This window comes from Typopeltis vanoorti, chromosome 15 (genome assembly GCF_054136105.1).
Source record: "Typopeltis vanoorti isolate ZY-2024b chromosome 15, IOZ_Tvanoo_1.0, whole genome shotgun sequence".
NCBI lineage: Eukaryota > Metazoa > Arthropoda > Arachnida > Uropygi > Thelyphonidae > Typopeltis > Typopeltis vanoorti.
Genome location: NC_143563.1, coordinates 10,209,474 through 10,231,868, shown reverse-complemented (window position 1 = coordinate 10,231,868; position 22,395 = coordinate 10,209,474). Strand labels below are relative to the sequence as shown.

General features: G+C 34.4%; 1 protein-coding gene and 1 non-coding gene across 2 annotated transcripts; one reads left to right on the top strand and one right to left on the bottom strand.

Moving 5' to 3' along the window:
- The first annotated feature begins 1,468 nt into the window (after positions 1–1,468).
- On the top strand, positions 1,469–22,112 carry LOC150098373 (clotting factor B-like). Its single transcript, XM_090405861.1, has 7 exons — positions 1,469–1,570; positions 5,346–5,416; positions 13,358–13,473; positions 19,061–19,158; positions 19,271–19,509; positions 19,594–19,742; positions 21,547–22,112. The coding sequence occupies exons 1-7, from the start codon at positions 1,524–1,526 to the stop codon at positions 21,712–21,714; spliced, it is 888 nt and encodes a 295-aa protein (XP_090261987.1). The 5' UTR covers positions 1,469–1,523; the 3' UTR covers positions 21,715–22,112.
- TRNAP-AGG (transfer RNA proline (anticodon AGG)) lies at positions 15,638–15,709 on the bottom strand. The gene has a single exon. It is a non-coding gene; the product is annotated as a tRNA-Pro (tRNA).
- Positions 22,113–22,395: the final 283 nt, after the last annotated feature.

Here is a 22,395-nt window from a genome sequence, read left to right as displayed (position 1 = left end):
GTACGGCATGAATATCGTAACGACCGACCGTTCGTCAAAACTCTGTCACTCTTGGCACTATAACTCGGCTTCTGATGAAAGAAATGTTCATAACCAGTTGACACAAGACTAATGAAGGTTGCCGATTTCGACAACAAAAAGATAAAACAGGTGGCGCTACTAGTTTCTTCTATTTTCGATAAGTTCGGTTTCTTTTTGGACAGAGGGTGTATATAATGTCTTGTCAAAACCAGCTCTACTATACGGAAGCGAAACATGGAACATGAATAGGAAAGATAAAAAACGAATTCAAACAGCAGAAATGAAATTTCTCAGAAAAACAGCTGGATATACCAAGTGGGGCCACAAAACAAATGAAGAAATCTTACAATCCCTGAAAATGAAGCCAATTAATTACTACATAAGACAATATAAACAAAAATGGATAGAACATTTAAATCGAATGGACAACAGCAGACTACCAAAAATATTATACAAATATAAATGAAATGCAAAAAGAAGAATCGGAAGACCAAGAAAGAGATGGTATGAGACCGGAACAGGCCACTTGGCCTAAAATCCATGTTAGAAAGAAGAAGAGAAGATTATTATTATTATTATTAAAATGCACTGAAAGATTGGATTAGTGCGTAAATCATATTTCTTTTTGAATACGTTTTCAATTAAAGACATTGTACATTTAAAGTTTTGTGAAATTTTTCGCGTTTATAAATGAAAGTGTAATTTACAGTTCAATTTATTTTAACGTGCATATTTCTTTGAAAAAGGAATGGCCACCAAAGCGTGTTTTTGTTTAATAGAAAAACACGTAATCTTTATAATGTATCCTTTTTAATAGCAACCTTTAGATAATTTTATTTTTAAAAAACATGGTCTCTATTTCTCCTGCATCGTGAAATTCTGTTACATGGACGTAGTCAGTGATTATCTGGGACCGGGAGATAATTTCTAACTAGTCCTTACCGAGAGATAAGGCTACTTTGAATTAAATTTCGAATGCCATTTCCAGTAACTCATTCTTCTTGGATAACAAGCCTTCGAAATATCGCAACAGTGTCCTTCTGTTGCTACCAATGGAAAGCATTCAGTGAAGTTTAAATTCGATCACAGTCACAGCAATTCAACTGCATTGTACTTGTAGAGAAAGAATAAATGCATTAACTTCCTTATGAATGTCGTCTTAAACAAAAGCAATATTTCGTTTTTATTAACAAAATCTAATTAACCAAAGGTAGTTAATAATAATTAGTAAAGCTAAAATCAAACATGGCTTTCGAACTGTGTAAAAACATTGAAACAATTCTTTTCGTTTCCCATTTTCCACCTTTACCTTCATAGAGTGGGTGGGTCAGAATACTGTTTCCACCCTACGAACAACGGAAGTTCCACGATCACAATCGAACTTCCCTTGTTCTTCGAAAATATCACTTACAGGAACCTCCTGAAAAAGCAGAGACAGAGGACATAAAAGCCATTCGGGATTTGCTTCATTATTCCAAAAGAGGCAAAGACATATCTACGAAATGGAGCAGTTCCACAAAGATCACGTTGGAAAACAAAGGAAGGCCAGGTGAGTGTCGTTTACTGCTTTCTTTTGATGTTTAAAAATAAAAGGGAGACGGGGAAAGGAAACAAGTATTGAATGAAACCAAAATAGGAGCTTTCACACACACACACAGAGAGAGAGATTTTTGGATATTAAAAGGCAAGGAATTCATTCATTTATAGATTCTTTCACTGCGCATACTCAACAAAAATTCGGAACATTGTAAGCACACAATCAAACACTATAGAAGCGAACCGATCGAATACTGACCAAAAAAAAAACAATTCTTCGATTCAGTTACTAGCAGATAGGATTGCATACGTTATTACATTTTTCTCTCTACTTATTTAAATATAAATATCCAGCTATCTTCCGATGTATTCATTTTTATTTGATCCAATATTGTGCATCCTTTAATTGTTCTTAAAAATCTCATCTCTGCAGCTTGTATTTTACTTTCATCTTTCTTTTTAACAGCTCATGTTTCGGATATATAACAGAGTGGGAATGGCCATTACTTTATAAACTTTAAGTCGAGTTTCTCGTCTTTTTTTTTATTATTTACTTTTTTATTCGGTGTCCTTTTTATTGTCGTACAGACTTTCTGAAATTTCTTTATATTTTCATCTCTATCTTTTAGATATGTTATTATGCAGCCTAAATAATTAAACTGGGTCACTTCTTCTCATTTTTATTTTCTATAAATATTTTTAAGCTAACATGATTTCAACCATGACTTTAAATCCCATGAATTTTGTTTTCGTTTGTGAGATTTTTAAATTGTAATGTTGGCTTATTTTGTTTAATTCCTAAACTGATTTTTGAAGGTTATCATCATTGTCTTGTAATATAATCTGGTAGCTGCACAGAGCATTAAATTGATGACAGCTTTTCTGATTAACTGGATAGCTTGTTTTATTGTTGTTGTTTTCCATATTTTAATAATCTGATCAATATATAGAGGCTAATGACTTCATGTCACTTGCCTTAGTATGTATCTCATAATGCAAAGCACCCCTTTCAGGCGTGTATAATAGACCTCAATAATTGTCGAAACCGGTCTGGGTAGTGTCCCTTCCCATTATGCATTGCATTATACACGCCTGAAAGGGGGGTGTGCTTTGCATTATAGGATACCTACTAAGGCAAGTGATGTGAAGTCATTAGTCTCTATATACAAGTAGCTTAGACGTGAATATATTTCACGCGCAAAACTTTGTTTTGCTTACTTGGGAAAACGATTAAAACCAAGTCACACACACACACACACACATATATATATATACGAGATAAGCTACATCCCTGTCTAAACCCTGATTAATTTCAGTTTCTTCTGTTAATTTATTACCTAACTGTATTTTTGTATCTTTATATAAACTTTGTATAGCTTGTACCAAATGTAATGGATATCCTTGTTTTTCATTATATTCCACAGTTTTTCTCTGTGTATTTTATCAAAAGCTTTCTCATAATCTATAAAGGCCAAATGAGTCTCCAACTTATTTTGGTCTTTTTTCAATAATTTAAAAAAAAAACATAAATATTGTCTATACATCTTTCGTATCTGAAGCAATTTTGTTCTCCTGAGAGTAGATTATTTGCAATATTTTCAAGTCTTTTATTAAAAAACATTAATTTATTTTTTGTAACCTGTATTTAATAAACTTATTTCTCTGTAATTTCCACAATCATCTCTGTTTTCTTTCTTAGATATAAATATAACCTGAGAGCTCTTAACCAATCTGATGGAACTTCAAATTTTCTGCAAGTGTCATTTATGAACTTTAAGATTCTTTGATGTCAATATTCTCCACCATACTTCCAAAGTTCCGTATTTATGCAATCTAATCCAGTTTATTTTCTGTTTCTTGATATCGTGATTGCTTCTTTCAGTTCTTTAATCTCACTGGTCTCTATACTGATATCTTCATCAGTATTTGCTATTCATAAATTTGGGACATGTTATACATTCTTATGATGCTCAGTCCATTTTTTTTCTCATGTGTTACATATTATTTCTGCTGTACCTTACGAATTACCCTTATTAAAGTTTTCTACTCTTCTTCTATATCTTCATTAATTTTGGCTTCTTTTAGGTAACCTGTAAAACCCGATTGACATAATATTCTGATATTTTTCCTTCTAGCCAGAAATATGTGCATTTTGTATACTTGTTATATTTCTTCTATTCATCTGATGGATTTCTTTGCTACATTTTGTTAGCAGTTCCATTTTCGACACTACTAAATAATGATCTGTAAAGATTTAACTTCTTTTATAACCATGTACATCTCTTACACGTGGAGCTAGTTTATGATTAGTAATCACATAGTCAATTGTAGATTGTTCCTCCTACAATTCAAGTATATTTATTTCTATTCTGTTTTTCTTTTAAAATGATTTATTTTTTAATTATTGTAAATATAAAAGTCTAATAACCATTATTATTTAAGTAATATTCTCTATATTTATCCATAATATTTAGGATCGGGTTACCTTCAACTCTCGCACTGAGGTACCCTGTAATTAATATGCAATCATTTTTATTGCATTTATTTAATGGCTTTTGTAGCTCTCCATAATATTTTGAAGAATATTTGCTGTACATAAAGGGGCACAGACTCATATAATATATCAGTAGCTTTAATCATTCGATCATTTACAAAACTTTTTTTTTATTATTTTAGCATTTATTATCAACAAAATGGCCACTCCACTCGATAATCTAATATGCTGTTCTACTCCTCTATAAAATATAATTATAAATGTTATTCCCTTAAATTTTTTTGCTTCTGTTATGCCTATTATATTAATATGTTCTTTTAGTTATCTAGTTGTTTTGTTTATTCCAATTCCTTTGATATTATACTTCTTTCGTTCCACATAGCTACGTTTATGATTCCAAATCTTTTACCTTTATCCATTCCTTTTCATGATCCAAATTTCCATTGGAAGCTCATGAGTCATAGACATTTTTATTTAGTAAGATAACCAGAATTACATTATAAATTAAAGATACCAAGAAATTACATACTTGGTTTAATGCATTATCCAAGTGTAAGCAAACAGAGTTTGCGCCTGAAGTATCTTTCAGGACTGGAGCAACTCGTGGCAAACGTGGTATAAGTTCTAATCACTTGCCTCAGTATCCCATAATGCAAAGCACATCTCCTTGCGGACATGTATATTGCTATGCATTAAGGGAAAGGTCACTACCCAGACCGGTTTCGAACTTTATTGAATGTTCAAGTACAGCTCAAACTCCAAAAACTCAGCGTTGTTCCCCTCAGTAACAGGCTCACCCTGCCACTGAGAGGAACTCTCAGGTTGGCTCTACCCCGTGGCAGGCTCATCGCACCACCGAGCAGAGCCGCTCATTTACTCATATGTCATCTGAGGGGTAACAGCAACAGCCGAGCCTCAGTTAAAACTTCATGGGCTAGCATTACCTTTCATCACCCAAGCTTCCAACCGGTTTCGACCTTTATTGAGGTCTCGCCAGTGGGATCTCGTCAGAGTAACCAGAATTACGCATCCTGGAGGACCAGAATATCTCTCTTGGTCTGGCATCTACCTCTTGACCTACCCAGCTAGAGAAGTTACCAGTAACTGGGCTACCACTGGCACAGCTCTGGCAGAGTACATCGCACGCAAGCCTCATTACTGCTTAAGGTAGAGATACCACTGTATGTGTCTGATACTTATATTATTTTACAGAATATTTTTTCTAAACTTCGTACAGCACTTTTCATTCTCCATTCATATATATTTCAATATTTAGTTGTATTATTTATTTCAGCTTTGTCTGCCTCCAACTTGCTGCCGTACTATTCAGTCTGCTGTCGGCCGCTAGAGGACAGTTAAATCAAGGTAAGGTTTGTTTTTCTTCTTTTTTTTTTTAAGAAGGAAATGCTGACATATTAAAACATACTTAGGCATTCGGCTGAAATAATAAAATTGGATTATCTTATATGATGCATATCTGCTAAAAAAAAAAGATTCAAAACTACCAAGTGAAAACTAGAAATAAACAATATGCTTTAAAAATGCAATATGCTAATGACTTCACATTACTTGCCTTATTAATAGAAGTCTCTGAATGAGAGAAAGATGTTGAAAGTTTTTTTACCTTAGTTCTACTATACATTAACGATGCCAAGAAATTATACTCTTGGTTTTAATCCTTTACCCAAGGAAGCAAAAATTTACGCTTTAATTATAACCTTACCAACCGAATTCGCTGGAACACATCACTGATTACATGCAATAGACATGAACAAAGCTGGTACAACGATAAAATAATTTTAAAAAATTCAGAAAAGAGATAAAAAATATTGTTGCGAGAATAGGCAATATTCATTTCATGACAATTTTAAAAACATTAAAGCATTAAACAAAAAATAATAAAATATAAAATACTGATTAAAATAAAGATAATCAAACAAAAATGACTTAAAATTAAATAATCAGTAAGTTAAAATCACATAATTGGAATGAAATACAATTCATTCACTGTACTACCGCCTTCTTTACCAAATAACTGCGATGTCTAGTCGGGGTAAACAGTCGAAAATGATTCAGAAATGCGGAAGACAGGTGCTGCCATCTCGTGTTTTTAACCCTAGCTAAAATAAACTAAAATAATAAAATGAAAAGGAAATAGGTAATTAATTTAATGAGGAAAAAAAATATAAAATATAAATAAATGAAAGAATAGATGTAAATATTTATACACATAAACCGATATCATTAAAATTAAATTTAATCATTAAAAGTTTATATAGAGCCTGTGTAGCTCAGTGGATATAGCCGGGACATCCTGGCATAGCGGGTATTCATATAGGAGAAGGTAAAACAAAAGTACTAGCCTATGCCGACGATGATACATTAACGCTAACCACAGCCGAGTCCTTCATGCTTACTTGTAATATATTTAAATCTTTTGAAAAGGCATCCGCATTAAAACTCAACTTTCATAAATGTCACACGATGTTCGTCGGCAGGTGGGCAAACAAGCCTACTGTGCCGAACGAAATTAAAATCAATGAACACCTTCCTCTTTTCGGAATCACCATAGGGGAACAAATCCATCATAACAAGCAATGGGAAGTAGCTCATAACAAAATTACAAAAAAATTTCACAAATGAGACCCAGACAATTATCAATTAGAAGCAGGGCAAAAATATGTAACCAGTTGTTACTATCAAAAATATGGTACCTTGTAGTCACATTAATTACAATGGCAACGAAGTTGACAAAATTCACAGAGAATGTGCAAAATTTATTTGGGATTCGATATACGAACCCATACGAAGGTGTACAATATTTCATGATATATAAGCTTGAGGACTTGGTTTAATAAATGTACATTTAAAAACTCTAAGTGCAGGGGCAAAAATCATTGAGAGAGCCTACTCGGAACACAAAGCATGGAGTGCATATATCATACACTACATGCAAAGAATAATGCCCCACCAAATAATTTGTTCCCTTCCAGAATCGAATGGCAAAATACCAAAAATGTTCATTGAAGTTGCAGAGGGGTACAAATTCATTAATAATCATATAGCAATAAAAGATTTCCTCAGAATGAAACCAAACATTGCACATATCACTTTCATGCGAGCAGTTACCACCACCACAACACCGATAGTTTGAAAAAGGTAAACTTAAATTATCTAATGTACTCAAAAAGGCATTCAGATTACCCATACACCCGAAACTAAAAACATTTTATCACAAGGTTCACCACGCTTGCCTCCCCACCAGATTATGGTGCGCATACAAAGGTATTCCACTCCAATCCCCAGCCAAATGCTACTTCTGCCCTGAACCAGAAACACTATATCACATAATGTTATACTGCCCCTTACCTCTCCAATATGGAACTCTGTTCAGAAATTCATAAAACACAAAGAACCGGTCGCGAAACATACACTATTCTGGCTAAAGGACGGAAACATAACAATAACCGAAGCAGAAAATAAGGGGATGAACATCCTATGTTGTTTTATAGCCTGTAAGCGAAACTGAAGATCGATAACTACGATCTATAAGTTTCATGCCGAAAAACTATCGGCGAAGGCAATTCGAATTGCCTTCGCCGATAGTTTTTCGGCATGAAACTTATAGATCGTAGTTAACGATCTTCAGTTTCGCTTACTGGCTATAAAACAACATAGGATGTTCATCTCCTTATTTTCTATATTAAGGTGCCAGAAAACTAGCCATTTGGCTTTTTATCTTAACTAAAATAACCGAAGCAATTATAATTATAACAACGATGTACTCCATCTGGACATACAGATGTGACAAAATTTATGGAAGAGATACAGGCCCAGATATAATGCAAAACCTCAACAAACAACTAAATGAAATCATAACACACAAAACGCCAATGGCGGAAGATAGGCCTTATGTCTGAAGAATATGAAGAAAACATACAAATAATGGAAATAAAAGACTCACCGTAAAGAAAAAACATGAAAACAAGCCAATACAATTCACTCGGAAAGGAAAAATAATGGAATAGAAAACTAAACACATGTTGTAAATATGTATACATAAGTGTAGAAATATTGTATAGTAATGAATATATCTATTTGCATAAGAGGAAGTATATATCTTTTATAATTTTCAGATAAGGTAAAAATATTTTAATATTTCAATGAATGTTAAATGGCAAAATAACTGCCCAAAAGATTGCACAGGACTCTAGGTGAAAATAGATATTGGGCATGTTATCATGTAAATAAAAATTCTTAACTGAAATAAGCATGCCATGTACTTATTGTATATATGTAAATAGTTCGTCCGAATGTACATAGATGCTTTTGAGAAAATAAAATATTCAGTGGATGTGGCGTTTGCACATCATGGCGCTTGGCCGCACGAAGGAAGATTTGATTTCGAGTCTAGTCGGCGACTAGAGGAAATTTTTCTAAGCCTTTTTTCGACCGGTTCCCGAGTTAGTCGATCTCTGGCATGGGCAAGCGGGTTTTTTCTCCCGGACACTCGGGTTTTTCGTCCCGTAAACTCAAGAAAATCGACCGTAGAACCCACATTATTTCAGACATTAAATACGAGTGTTAGGGTTAGGGACCACTAGATGGCGACACTTGTTGAGCCGTCTCTCTTCACTTCGTGCTGCTTAATTAGCGATAGCCTTGGGCCAGCTATCTCTCATTGGGTACCAGTGGAGATTAAACTGGCCACTCAGTCTCCAAAAGTTAGATACGGCTAAAAAACGGCCTTGCCTACTCCCTGTATATATGGGAATAAAAAGGCGTTAGCTGATTTTTTTTTTGAAAGTTTATATATATATATATACTTGACTTGTTTATCTGTTTGCTTACTTGGGAAATGGAGTAAAACCAGGTTTAATAATAGTTTGGTATCTTTAACATTTATTATACCCAAGGTAAAATACTTTCTACATATATATATATATATATATATATATATATATATATATATATATATATATATATATATATATATATATATATATGTATGTATATATATATATATATATATATATATATATATATATATCTGTATATATATATATATATATATATATATATATATATCTGTATATATATATATATATATATATATATATATAGAAAGTTTTTTTTTTACCTTGGGTGTATTATACGTTAAAGATAACAAGAAATTTTATAAACTTGGTTTTAATCCTTTTTTCCCAAGTAAGCAAACAAACAAATAAACCAAGTTTGGGCCTGAAGTATTTTCAGGTCTAAGGTCTCATAATACATGGTATTATACATGTCCGTAAGATTTTGTGCTTTATATTATGGGATACTTAGGCAAGTGATCAGAGCTTACTCCACCTTTACTACGAGTTGCCTCAGACCTGAAAGTACTTCAGGCGCAAACTTGGCTTACTTGCTTGTTTGCCTACTTGGAGAAAAAGGATTAAAACCAAGTTTATGAAATTTCTTGGTATCTTGGTATCATGTGAACAAGTGTCAAGGGGAAGATGAACAATTCTCTTATGTTTTGCTTGAAGTTTTGGGAAAACATTACGTGGAAAAAGAATGGATCGAAGGACAGGAATAGATGGAATGAAAAATAAAGACGAGGAGGTGGTTAGTTAAGTTTGCAGACAGTGGATTAAAATTAAAATATATGATAAAGAAAACTTGATAGATGCCCACACATGGATTTATTGGCTATTCAGCTGCTATTGTGCGGAGTGATATACAATACAAATAAAAAAATAATAACAAAACTTGCTAGATTATTATTATTATTATTATTATTATTATTATTATTATTATTATTATTATTATTATTATTATTATTATTATTCAATCTCCATGGAGTCACGTGACTCATCGTGTGAAGTCCCACTATTACACACGCAGTTTATCACATCGTCCCTATTCTGGTTATGGTGATCGTACAGCCAAATTTCACTTAATTCGATGACTTGGGGCGAATGGACCCAAATAATGCAACAATTTCATCCTTTTATTTCGGATACTTCTCATATTTGTGTAAAAACATAATACACTATTTCTGACTTTATAAAAAGTCCTACGTACACCACTTCGAAGTTTTGTCTCTTCAATAACCTTCTTGGGCTCGTCTTCTATACAATCACGAATCTTACAACTCTCCCCAAACCCGAACTCTTCCCTCCCATCCCAGGCCATCTCCACTTCTCTTGTCCACTCACTCATTTACTTTTAAATCCAGAATCTGCATTTTATAAACAGAAAGCCTCCGTCCACCTTGACATTTCCTGTTTCCCTGTGTGTTGTGACCCTGTATTCTCATGCAATTACAGTAATCTCTCGATTAATGCGCCTCGATTAGGGCGTCATTTTTTTTCGATACCCAAATTCGATTCGTATAGATTATCTATATTAATGGAAATGTGTAGATTATCTATCTATACATTTTTATGGCTAACTATTTTAAACAAATCACTCACCAGAATGAAATAATTTAGTTACCCATTTAAAACATTTTACAAAGTTATTTTTAATGGCATACTACACTACTTCCATGTACACTGTGTATACTATGTTCCAAATTTTTATCGCAAATTTATGTCGTCTGCTGTAGTACACCCACAGACTCGAGACCCTTCAACACTTCTGCCCATGTCACAAAAAGGAGAATCCATTCCGATAATAGGGTAATCGATCTGTCTTCTGGGATGAGCTGTTTATTATTACGCGTCGGAAAATTAACTTCTCTTTTATGATCATTGTAGATTTTAAAGTCGGAACTATTTTGCTTGTATAACAGTTGAGAAATTTTATCTATAAAGCACGCGATTTCGCATGTTGGCACCCAATTCGTACGTCCTTCATTTCTTTCTGCCCTTCAATGAAAACCTCCATGAATTAATTAAATCTCTTTCTGAAGAATTGAGTGATTTCGACCTGCTAAATTTAGATGCACAGCGGGAAGATCCCAAAGAATAAGAAGCAAATGTAATCACTGATAGTCGGCCAAACGAGATTTCACAGTAACAATTTGAAAATATTTTTCGTACAATCGAAGTTTTTAAGCAGCAATGCTTAGAGGCTGACTCTGATGAAGAGAGAAGCAGTAAAATTTGCAGAAGTGTAGAAGAGGCAATAGGGCAGTTTGTATGAAAAAAAGAAACAAAATGTTCGCCAAATGATGTTCCTTTAACTAGGCCGCCCTGAAATATACCTTAATTCTTTTATAAAAAAAATTAAGGTTCAAAAAAGAAATTCGAGGAGCGAATTATACATTTTCCCAAATGTCATTATATTCGATTAGTGGGTTTTCGATTAATGCGCCTGTTTTTAAGAACACATTAGGAGCACTAATCGAGAGATTACTGTACAATTACATATACTAACACAATTTCATTCGTTCCTGAAATTCATCCCACAGATTCACAAAAATGCCCTCCTTTATGCTTACGTAGCTCTTCTGACATAACATTCATGATATTTGCTCGCCGCCTACAACTCATCACTATCATACCTGAGCAACACACCGTTATCCTTGACTCTCTCAACAACCTCCTTATATCCAGTCTAACATTCTCCTTGTTCGCGTCCAATCATTTATCGTTACTGCTTCCGCCAATTCTTCTGTTCTCTTGTTCCTCTTATCCAATGCCTCAGTCAGTATGTATATTCTGTCTCGGGGAAAACAAAGCTTATGCACCTTCTCCTTCATCATATCCCTAATAATTAAATCTCCATAGACATCTATTCTCGAATCATTCGTTACCACCTTCAGATTACCATCTTTCTTTGCATTCTTCGTTTTTCCATACATATCTGCAATCCTTTTCACTTCAAGCATGGAACTGGTATTATTATACCATGATGCAGAGGACCATCAAAAGTACAGGGTGGCCAGAAATTAACTTTCCCTCTTTGGAGGTATCTGTAGCTGAAACTAATAAACGGAATGAGACCACATTTTATATTGAGACTTTCGAAAGCATGGGGAGATGAATTCCGCTAAAAATAGATTTAGTACCAAAAGTCGCCGATAGGAGAAATTTTGGCGCTGGTGGAGCAGAAAGCGGTCTAATACTTGCAGTAAACTTAGATTAAAAGGATTATGCAAATTTTACTATGCGTAGGTGAGAGCAGCACCACCAATTTCACTTAAAATGGGACTGGGAACGTTCAGGCAGTTATTCGAATGACTGACGAATTGTGCACAATTATGCGTCCTCCTTGCCTCAGCGTGCTTTACTTGTAAGTTGTTTTACCTTAAACAGTGCAATGCTGTAGCGGCTCTTAGGGAATTTAGAAGGCTTCATACACTGTATACAGGTCCTATGTCAGCTGTAGCACTGAGAGCTATGATTAATCTTTGTAAGTTTTCCGTTATTAATTTTGTATCTATATGTCTACTCACGGTATACCACTTTTAAAACTTATGATTAAGAAGTTTGAAGAAACTGGATCACTAGGAGTTAGACCTGGCAGAGGACGGAAAACAGTGCAAGAAGAGAGAGTAATGGACGTTGCTATTGCGGTGTTCGATGACACAGGACCAGTACTGGTCTAGGCACTGGTGCCATAGCTTGAAAACTTGATATGGCTTATGGTACAGTCTGGAAAATCTTACGAAAAATGCTTCACTTCTATCTGTATAAGCTGGAGTGAGTGATGCGGCTGTCGCTTACACCGTCGAAATGTTATTATTCCATTTTATCTACCTTTAATGTAATTATCCGCTTATTTTCGGCTCCACAAGCGCCAAAATTTCCTCTATCGGCGACTGCTGGTACTAAATTTTTTTTCGCGGAAATCATCTCCCCATGCCTTCAAAAAGTCTCAATATAAAATTTGGTCTCATTCCGTTTATTGGTTTTAGCTACAGCCAAAGAGGGCCACCCTATATTATGGCCACCCTATATTATGAGTAATATGAGTGGATGTAGAAAATTCAGGGAGCATAGAGCAATGAATTAAAGTTCGACCATCTTCACTTAACCCTGATACTTTGAGATGAGGGGAAATGTCAGTTAATTCAACAGTGCTTCCACACGGTTGCTTATAATGTGGATTTAAATTAATACTTAAAGACATTCTAGCAAAAGATAATTTATCTGCTGTTGTCGTCTGTGATAATAGATGTAACTCTACGTCAATTACTGTTCTGGATGGTGATCCCTCCAACACTACACAGAACACTGAAATATTATTTTGAGTTACACCATTGTTTATACTTGAATTAGGATGGGATACTTGAGTTAATGGAGAAGTAGGTGGAAAGATATACAATTTTTTTAAAAAATTCTTCATTATCTTTTATGTTGCTTTTTACAGAGTGCGGCGTGAGGCCCATTTCATCGGCTGACTCCAACAAGAATCAAAGAACAAGTTCAGGAAGTTTTGGAATTATAGGAGGCATCGAAGCCATTCCCAATTCGTGGCCTTGGGTGGTAAGTAAAAAGTTATTTGGCGACTTTCCAATTCTCGTTTGTAAAATAAGTAGGAAAAGAGCGGTTTCAAACACAAGCGATGCATTTCCAGATTATTGAAAAATTAATATCAGATGGAGGAAATTAAATGTGATTATTTTGTAGATAAACTGCCAGCAGCTTTTGCTATCTAAAAATGTGACTAGATCAGTCCTTAGTTATATATTCAGAAATATCTCATTTAAAAGGGAAAAAAAAGCTCAATTACAACAGACATCCGGGTATTTCTACGTGGGCACGAAAAGTGATTAAACCTAGATTTTCCAGTAGCTTGGTGGTTACTGAAATAGCCTGAATTAGTTACCCGAAGATTTAGTTAACGAAGCATATTTCGTTTCCTTCTCCTGTTTGTTTAGCAGTGCCATCTGTTGGATGCATATGAAGCTATATTTTTTTAAAAATTAAAAAAAATTACTATAATGAAAATAAAAAAGAATGTTCCCAATTCGTTATGCCTTGTAATTAATACTGATAAAAATGTAGCCGTCCGCCACAAAAAAAATAATTTAGAAATTATTTACTCCTGTCGTAGCTCGCTATCACTGTAACGAGGTACAACTCATCATCGTCATTCTTTCTGGGATTTAGGCCCAAAGGCCTGTTTAGGCCTGATTTCATATTTTCCTTGGTCGTCCCTGACTTCAAAATCCTCCAACTGGATGGTATCGGAGGTTTTTATTCATTTTTTTTATGGTCAAATATTATTGGTCATTTCTGTTATCTTTAGAAAGTTTGAAATTATGATATCATTATCAGCTTCTTTTGCATATGATACAGCACTTCCAAGGTATTTGAAGCAGTGAATTGGTTCTGCAATTTTATTTTCAATCATGATTTCACTTCTGACTGGAGATGGTCCTTTAAAAGCCATGATTTTTGTTTTATCTGGTGATATTTGTATTCCAAATTCTTTAGCTATTATGTTTAAGGAGGATATTGATCTTTGAAGTTCATCTTCACTTCTTGCTATGATTATTTGGTCATCTGCAAACAAAAGGGTATTAAATATAGTCCCATGATCCAGTCTCAATGCTGGTTTTATATTTTTCTTCCATTTCTTTACCATAGCTATTAAAAATAAGAGTGGTGATATTGGGCATTCTTAACGGACCCCTCTGTTTATTGATTTCCATTCTGTAACTTTTTCATTGATTGTTACAGCTATTTGGTTGTTCTTTTATATGCGAGTTATTGCAGCAAGCAGCTGATTTGAAATGTTTAGATTCGTGAGAGTACAGTCCACACTTTGTTCCTTATAACTCTTTCAAAGGCTTTCTGATAATCTACAAATGCTACGTGTGTTTCTATATTGAATTAGCAATTTTTTTCCATTACGATTTTTAATGCGAAAAGCTGCGTCAATACACGATCGTCCTAATCGGAAGCGATTTTATTCTTCACAAAGTTTAACTTCTACATATGCCTTGCATATTTAATAAATGCTATATATATCCCATCTTCTCCAGGGAATTTTATCCATTTGCTTTGCTGTATTGCTTGTTGGATTGTTTATTAGAAAAATAAACCAAACTGCAATTTAAATAGCAAATTAGACGGAATATAAATAATTATTATCAGCATGAAATTCTTTGGTAATGTACTATTTACTAGAACTAAACACTAAATATTACAGATCACAGTGAAGCAAATGGGATAGGAGGTCAATTATGTATCGTACTAGAGGCATTTAAAATATAAACAACGATCAGTTCATATGCATTCAACCTCGATTAAAGAAAATTTTTAGGACACTCTGGCGGTCTATTATATTATGTAACTCTGAGTATTAGTCAAGCATTCCACGCAGGAATCTAATACAAAACTGTGATTCAACATTAGCATATTCAACGTATCCTCTCTGGGCATCATGTGATGCGCAAACTACAGCCTTTTCCATGAAGTGGAAAAGGCTGTAGTTTTCGACTGCTTTTTCAGATCCAACGGAACTGAAAGAAAAAAAGAGAGAAAGAGAAAGACAAAGAAAAAGAAAAAGTTGAATTCCTTGACGCTCCCTAGTCGCGTGTTGTTGAAGGATTGGTGTATGCTCGATATTTGATAATCCAAACAGAAATTTTATAATACAAATTCACGAATGAACGAAATAAAGAGGAGAAAAAAATAAACGGGGCTCGTCCGGGATTTGAACCCGGGACCTCTCGCACCCTAAGCGAGAATCATACCCCTAGACCAACGAGCCACTAATGAGCAGTTTTTAACATTTACTTATATAAATATAATTGAATAATAAATATACATACTATTTTTCATAAAGTATATAATTGTACAAAAGTAGATTTTTGAGAAATTGGTAAGAAGTGTGAAATAATTTTTTTTTACTAAACATAAGAAATAAATAATAATTATGCTTAATTAACATTTAATTAGGGTTAAAATATTTAGGATTCACAGTTAGCTTTCGCAATAATAAAAAATAGGCTGCGAATGTTCATCAGAGAAGGCTGATCTGTAAAGAGAATTGATGTATTTCATCTTTGAACATCTCACACAGATTTGCGCCGTAAAATATTGACATTAATCCACGAGAAAACATTTCAGTTGAGCATATTGGCCGCTTTGAAAGCATTTGTAGAATTCTTGCAGACTCTGTCACTGCGCTGCCTCATCACTTCATTGCAGCAAATGCACGTGTGGCGCTGAAGCAGCTATACACGATAAGCAAACCAATAGGCATGTCTGGGTCACAGTAAAATTGCGAATAGTGAAAACGCAGTTCCATGATGCTCTCACGAAATACTTTTAAAAAGTACACTTAGCTTTCGGGAAGTAGTTTCTTGACTATTAGAGCATGCATTGTTCTTTCAACAAGAGTGATATTTAAAAAAGAGCACAGCAATAGTTTCAGCATTGCTTTTGATAGATTGGCATATCGCTCTTATATTTGATGATCACAATAGAAGTGACATAATCAGAAGAATTAGGCTACAAATTATAGGCATTATATGGGAATGGTTAACAGTGCGAGATGGAGAGGTGATTGGCTTTCTGGGAAGCGGTATCCTAAAAGAGGAAGGTCACTAAATGTATCCGCACAGATCCCGTTTTGGGACCGTTATTGAGACAAACTTAACAGGCGATATGCAGGTGTTTGCAGATTATGCAAAGTTGGGAAGAACTACAAGGGGTGGAGATGTTGTGGTCTTAGAATGTGCGAGTGGAGCTACCTATTTAAAGTTGCAAAGTGTAAGGTTCTAAAATTTGGTAGGATAGGATGGGGTGCAGAGCATACAACGGATTATGGCAATGATGACGAGGACCTTAACGGGAAGAAGGGAAAAAACTTATGAATCCCTTGTATAAGACCTTGGTTTGGTGCAAAGATTTGGTCGCCTGGTTTTCAAGGGGGGAAGACGATATATTAGAATGTGCTCAAAGAATGTTCAAACTCTGGAATGTGGAATATGAAGGCAGATTGAAGAAATGCAATTTACAGAGACTTGTAAATAGAAAACGGACAAAGGATATGATTGAGACATAAAAGTTACTTAGTGTTGTTACCAGAATAAGGTGCAGAAGATTTTTCATATAGCATAGGGAGACAGAGGTAGAACAAGAGGGAATCTCTTTGTGGTCAGGATTAGTGAGCGGAATACATTGTCTGACAGTATGGTGGGTGCAGAAACAGTGAGCTGGCATAAGGCATGGTTTGATAATCTTTTTGTATGAAAGAGTGGACCTACACATGATAAGTATTTTGACTCCATGGAGGTCTGATGTTAATAATTAGGGCTTGATAAATTATGCAAAATCCTACTCGTCACAAAAAATAGGGCACTCGCCCAAGACTACTACCAAATATTTTTAATCATGTGCACAAATAAGTCGACAGGTATTTCATGAAGTGATCAGTGGTGCTGCATCGTCGTGGTTTGGAGAACATTTTCTTCCTGTGAGAACCACTCCATGAAGGAGAAGCTAAAAAAATTGGAAGAACAGTAAAAACAGCATTGATTATTTTAAAATGTAATTTATTACATTAATGTGTGTTACTAGGAGAGCGCTTCATATTCTTCTGTGCTTTCGTAAAGTTAAAAAATGTTTATTATTATTATTATTATTGATTGAACTGCCCAGTCAGTCTCCAAAAGCTATAAACGCCTCGCCTACTCCCTATTAGGGAATAAAAGGCGTTAGTTTATTTATTATTATTATTATTATTATTATTATTATTATTATTATTATTATTATTATTATTATTATTATTATTATTATTATTATTATTATTATTATTATTATTAAGAGAGACCGCCAGGGAGTTAGAGATTCATCGAGGGAGGCCATATACTACACACTAACTATCATACTTATTCTTGATTCATTCACACTGCTTGCACTCACAACATCCAATGGCAATCCATTCCAATCACGCACCACCGTCTGAGAGAAAAATGTAGACCTCACACCCTTCTTAGTGGCATTCATTCTCAGCTTCCCAGGTGCCTTTTTGTCCTTTTCCCACCCCCCATAAATTTAAAAATTCCATCAATTGAAATGCTGTATGACTCTTTCAGAGTTTGTAAGTCTCAATCATAGCACCACCTCTTTCCCCTGTTCGCTAGTATCTGCAGTCCACAAATTCTCAATCTGTCTTCATAATCAGTATTCCACAATCTCGATATCATTTTTAACACTCTCCTTTGCGCTCTCTCCAATATATCAGAATCACAACGGAAATTAGGAGACCAGACCTGCGCACAATAGTCCGAGTGAGGGCTCATCAAGGCCTTGTAAAGAAGCAAAATAACATCCTTATCTTTACCTGTGAACGTTTATTTCAGCATTGCAATTATCTTTTGAGTTGCATTTGCAATATTTGCACACATGGTCCCTAAACTTCAAATTCCTATCTATTAACACTCCACAATTCAAGCCTATTCAAATCATTCTGCAAAGACCGCATATCAGCAGCATTCCTGATTACCCTACCTATCTTTGCATCATCAGCAAATAACTATGTCGCTTGTCAAATCCTTCCCAATATCTTTAACGTACAGTTTGAATAACAGTGGACCAAGAACTGATCCTTGTGGTACACCACTTGTTACCTTAAACTTTGCAGACTTAGATCCCCCCATATACCACTTTTTGATATCTGTCAGTCAGCCATTCTCTTATCCATGCTAATATTGTATAACCCAAACCCATTTTATCCAATTTATGCAGCAGTCTACCATGCTGTATTCTGTCAAAAGCCTCAGCAAAAATTAAGCAAGTTATTTTTTATTAAATAAAAATATTGTCTTTTGTGTCCAGTTACAGCTACTCTCCATAGGCAAGCATATAGTACATCCCTGTTAATAATAATAATAATAATAATAATAATAATAATAATAATAATAATAATAATAATAATAATAATAATAATAATAATGTAGAAACATTGAATTGAGTATGGTAATGAGATATTTCTCTCCTAATGTGGCACTGGATGAACAAAATATGGATACAATTAATTTTGATGGTATTAATAGTATTATATTAATATTAATAGTACAAAAATAGTATTAAGTACCATGTGTTTTTCCTTTAGGTACAAATAATAAAAAACGACAGACCAACATGTACAGGATCGTTGATAAGTGCGAGATTTGTTCTCACCACTGCAGTCTGTTTTCTAAGAGAACCAGAGTAAGTTATTTTTATGGCGTACATTAATTCTTCAGTATTTACTAGAATGATGCGATATCCCGTCCCATTCTTTTGCACAACAAAAATAGAAAATTTTTGTTTTCTTTTACAGTATGTTAAAATTCAAAGTACAGGTTGGAGGTTACAGTGATGAAGATGGTACTTATTACGATATAAATTCCATTAAGATTCATGAAGATTTAAATCACATCATGGCAGCAAATGACATTGCCCTGATAGAACTGGATCGAGATGTTAAAGGGGTGATCCCGGTTTGTTTTCCTGATGCCAATCAGACAGAGAAAGATTTCGTTGGAAAAAATGCAACGGTTGTTGGATTAGGAACATCAAGTGAGTACCCACTTTTTAGATGATCGCACTATAATATGTTAGAGATTAATGGCTTAGAATAATGTGAATTTTGTTTCCACTTAGGTAATGACGAAGAAAGGGATGTTACTCTTTACGAAGTTGTTCTTCCAGTCCATGCAAAGGAAAAATGCCAATCACTGTTTCAAAGTCATTGGGCTCATGGTATGCTGTGTGCTGGTGGCTTACCTGAAGGTGGAAAGGATACATGTTCTGTAAGTGTTGAGTCGTTTATTTTTTAAAGGTTCATTTAGTTTTCATCTGTTATTAACTGTTTAGTAGTTTATAAAACTCTCATTTCTGATCGATGAAGATTTCTGAAGGGAAATATCGGATGGTAGAAATCCAAGGATGCAAAGGTCTGTGAAGTAAAATGGATGACAGTAGGAAATAGGTCATTGTCGACAATTGAAACCAGACCTTGTTGGTTTGTAGCATAATTTACAAGGGTAAAAGTATGTTATGTATGCAACTAAACAAGAAAATGATCGAGAGAGATGTGTTCGGTTTTGAGGATGGATGATTCACGGTGAATCATCACAATGTAAATTATACTACAAAATTTGTTGGTTTGTAGCATAATTTACAAGGGTAAAAGTATGTTATGTATGCAACTAAATAAGAAAATGATACAGAGAGATGTGTTCGGTTTTGAGGATGGATGATTCACGGTGAATCATCCATCCTCAAAAGTTTCCAAATATTCAGGTCTGTTACGAAACACATAAATGATGTCATACATTTCCATTAAAATATGTTTTAGGGATGCTGCGCTGCACATGTTCTTCCAGAAATTCGAGTTTTCTATCCTGCATACAGACACAGAAAAATCGGCAACAGAACCTACACAATTTACGAATAAAAATATTATTGGTGGCGGGTGGTATATGGCGTTGTGTGTTGATGGTAGTAGTGTCGTTGTGTACTGGAAGGATTACGTACCAGACACCGTGAAGTGTTTTTAGTGGAGTAGTGTGCCTTCCCACAATGAGTCCTGAGACTCCTTGGAAATGTCACGTAATAATAATAATTATAGACAACTCGCGCTGAAGAGGAATATTATTCCTTATCTGGAAAGATCTGGAATTTATAAAAAGTAACCTGAAGATATTATTATTCCACTCTCACCTGTGAAAGTTTGTAATCCTACAGTGCATCAGTACCGTTGGTATAATAATGATTTTTCCCTATTTCATTTGTTAATTTTATAAATGTTTGCATTTTTTATTTATACAAAGATATCCAAATGATTTTTATTCACAGTTGGATAAACCTTCATAAAACTTGAAAACCTTGGAGTACAAATTAATCAGAATGAGACAGAGTTTTTAAAAATCAAAAGGATAATAGCCAGCTTTCTACTGATGGCCAGGAAAGTTTTTTAAAAATGTCACCTCTTCAAATATCTTGCAATATTAATTACTACAGAGTAAAATTAATACTGAAATACAATCTAGGATACAAGGATTGAATTGAAGACAAGATCTGATTGAAGGCGAATAAGAAAATTGCGATGACACTGGCATAATAACATCCATGCAGGTTTGGCTGAATCGAGAATTTTGGATTGAACTAGAACAGAACAGGACAGCAAAGAGTAACAGATAGCAGCAAAGAAGTTCAATTAGCTAAATGATAGCTAAAGGAAGATCTTCAATTGGCTAGAATAAAAGGAATAAGAAGGAAAAGTATATGTTCTAATCAAAATAGGCTCGGCATTGTCGCCCTCATTCCCAACACACTTTCCCATTTTTTCCTTGAACCTTCAGGCATACGACCAACCGACTGAAATGTTCGTTAGTAGCTGATAAGTAGCCTTCAAATACTTTGTCATTAGATAGATTCGATCTAGTGTATTGATCAAAAGGTGAGATCTGTCGCATCCCCAGATATCACCATATCTCAGACATATTTACACCACCAACGTATCACTTAAATTTATAGATTTGTGTTTCAAATAAATCTGTTGATGAGCTGCTGAATGAACTAAAGTAATTAAAATATTGTTATCCATTCTAGGGATCCTCTGGAGCACCACTAATGATCAGCAATAATTCTAGAAAGTGGTTTATAATCGGAATGGTATCCTTTGGACGAGGATGTGGAGAACCTGGCGTTCCAGGTGGATACACCAATGTGGCTTATTATCGAGAATGGGTGCTTAAGAATTCTGACCTTCAACAATAGTAGCACGAGCAATATCTTTTCCATTTCCTGATGACTTATCGCATTCACAGTCATAAGGACAAACCAATGAAATTCTACAATGCATGTTTTAATATTACGTTTCATATTACATCCTTCACGACCAAAATTACGACACAGCGCGAGCATTTCACATGCAGAATTTATTCCATTGACTGTACTGATTTTTAATATGCTTGCCAATATATCAATGGTACTGCTTTTAGAAGCTATAGAGAAAATGGAAGCGGCCATGACCTAACAGCCACACAGTGTAATATCAACTACTGAAATTAAATAAACGTGGGTGAGACAAGGCTAACTGTAGTGCTGATGCTAATTTTTATTCTGTATTATTTGCTGTGAATAAATAATAAAAATGCCTTCTATGCGCCATGTGATCAACTGACTCATCGTTTGTACTCATTATGCAATCGAATTAATGTATTTGTAATTACACAGAGAGATAGCCCACCCCAATCAGATGGCGAGAAACTAGTGCCCATTTTAATCTAATTTTGAATTAGATATTATGTTATCTATTGCAATACACAATACATAACATAATATGTCATTCAAGATCGCTTTATCCAATAAGCAAAGCAGGTAACTGTCCATAGCTTTATTATTTAATAGTTTTTTGTTTCTTTAGTCGCTTGTATACAAGTTTCGAATAATAAAGAC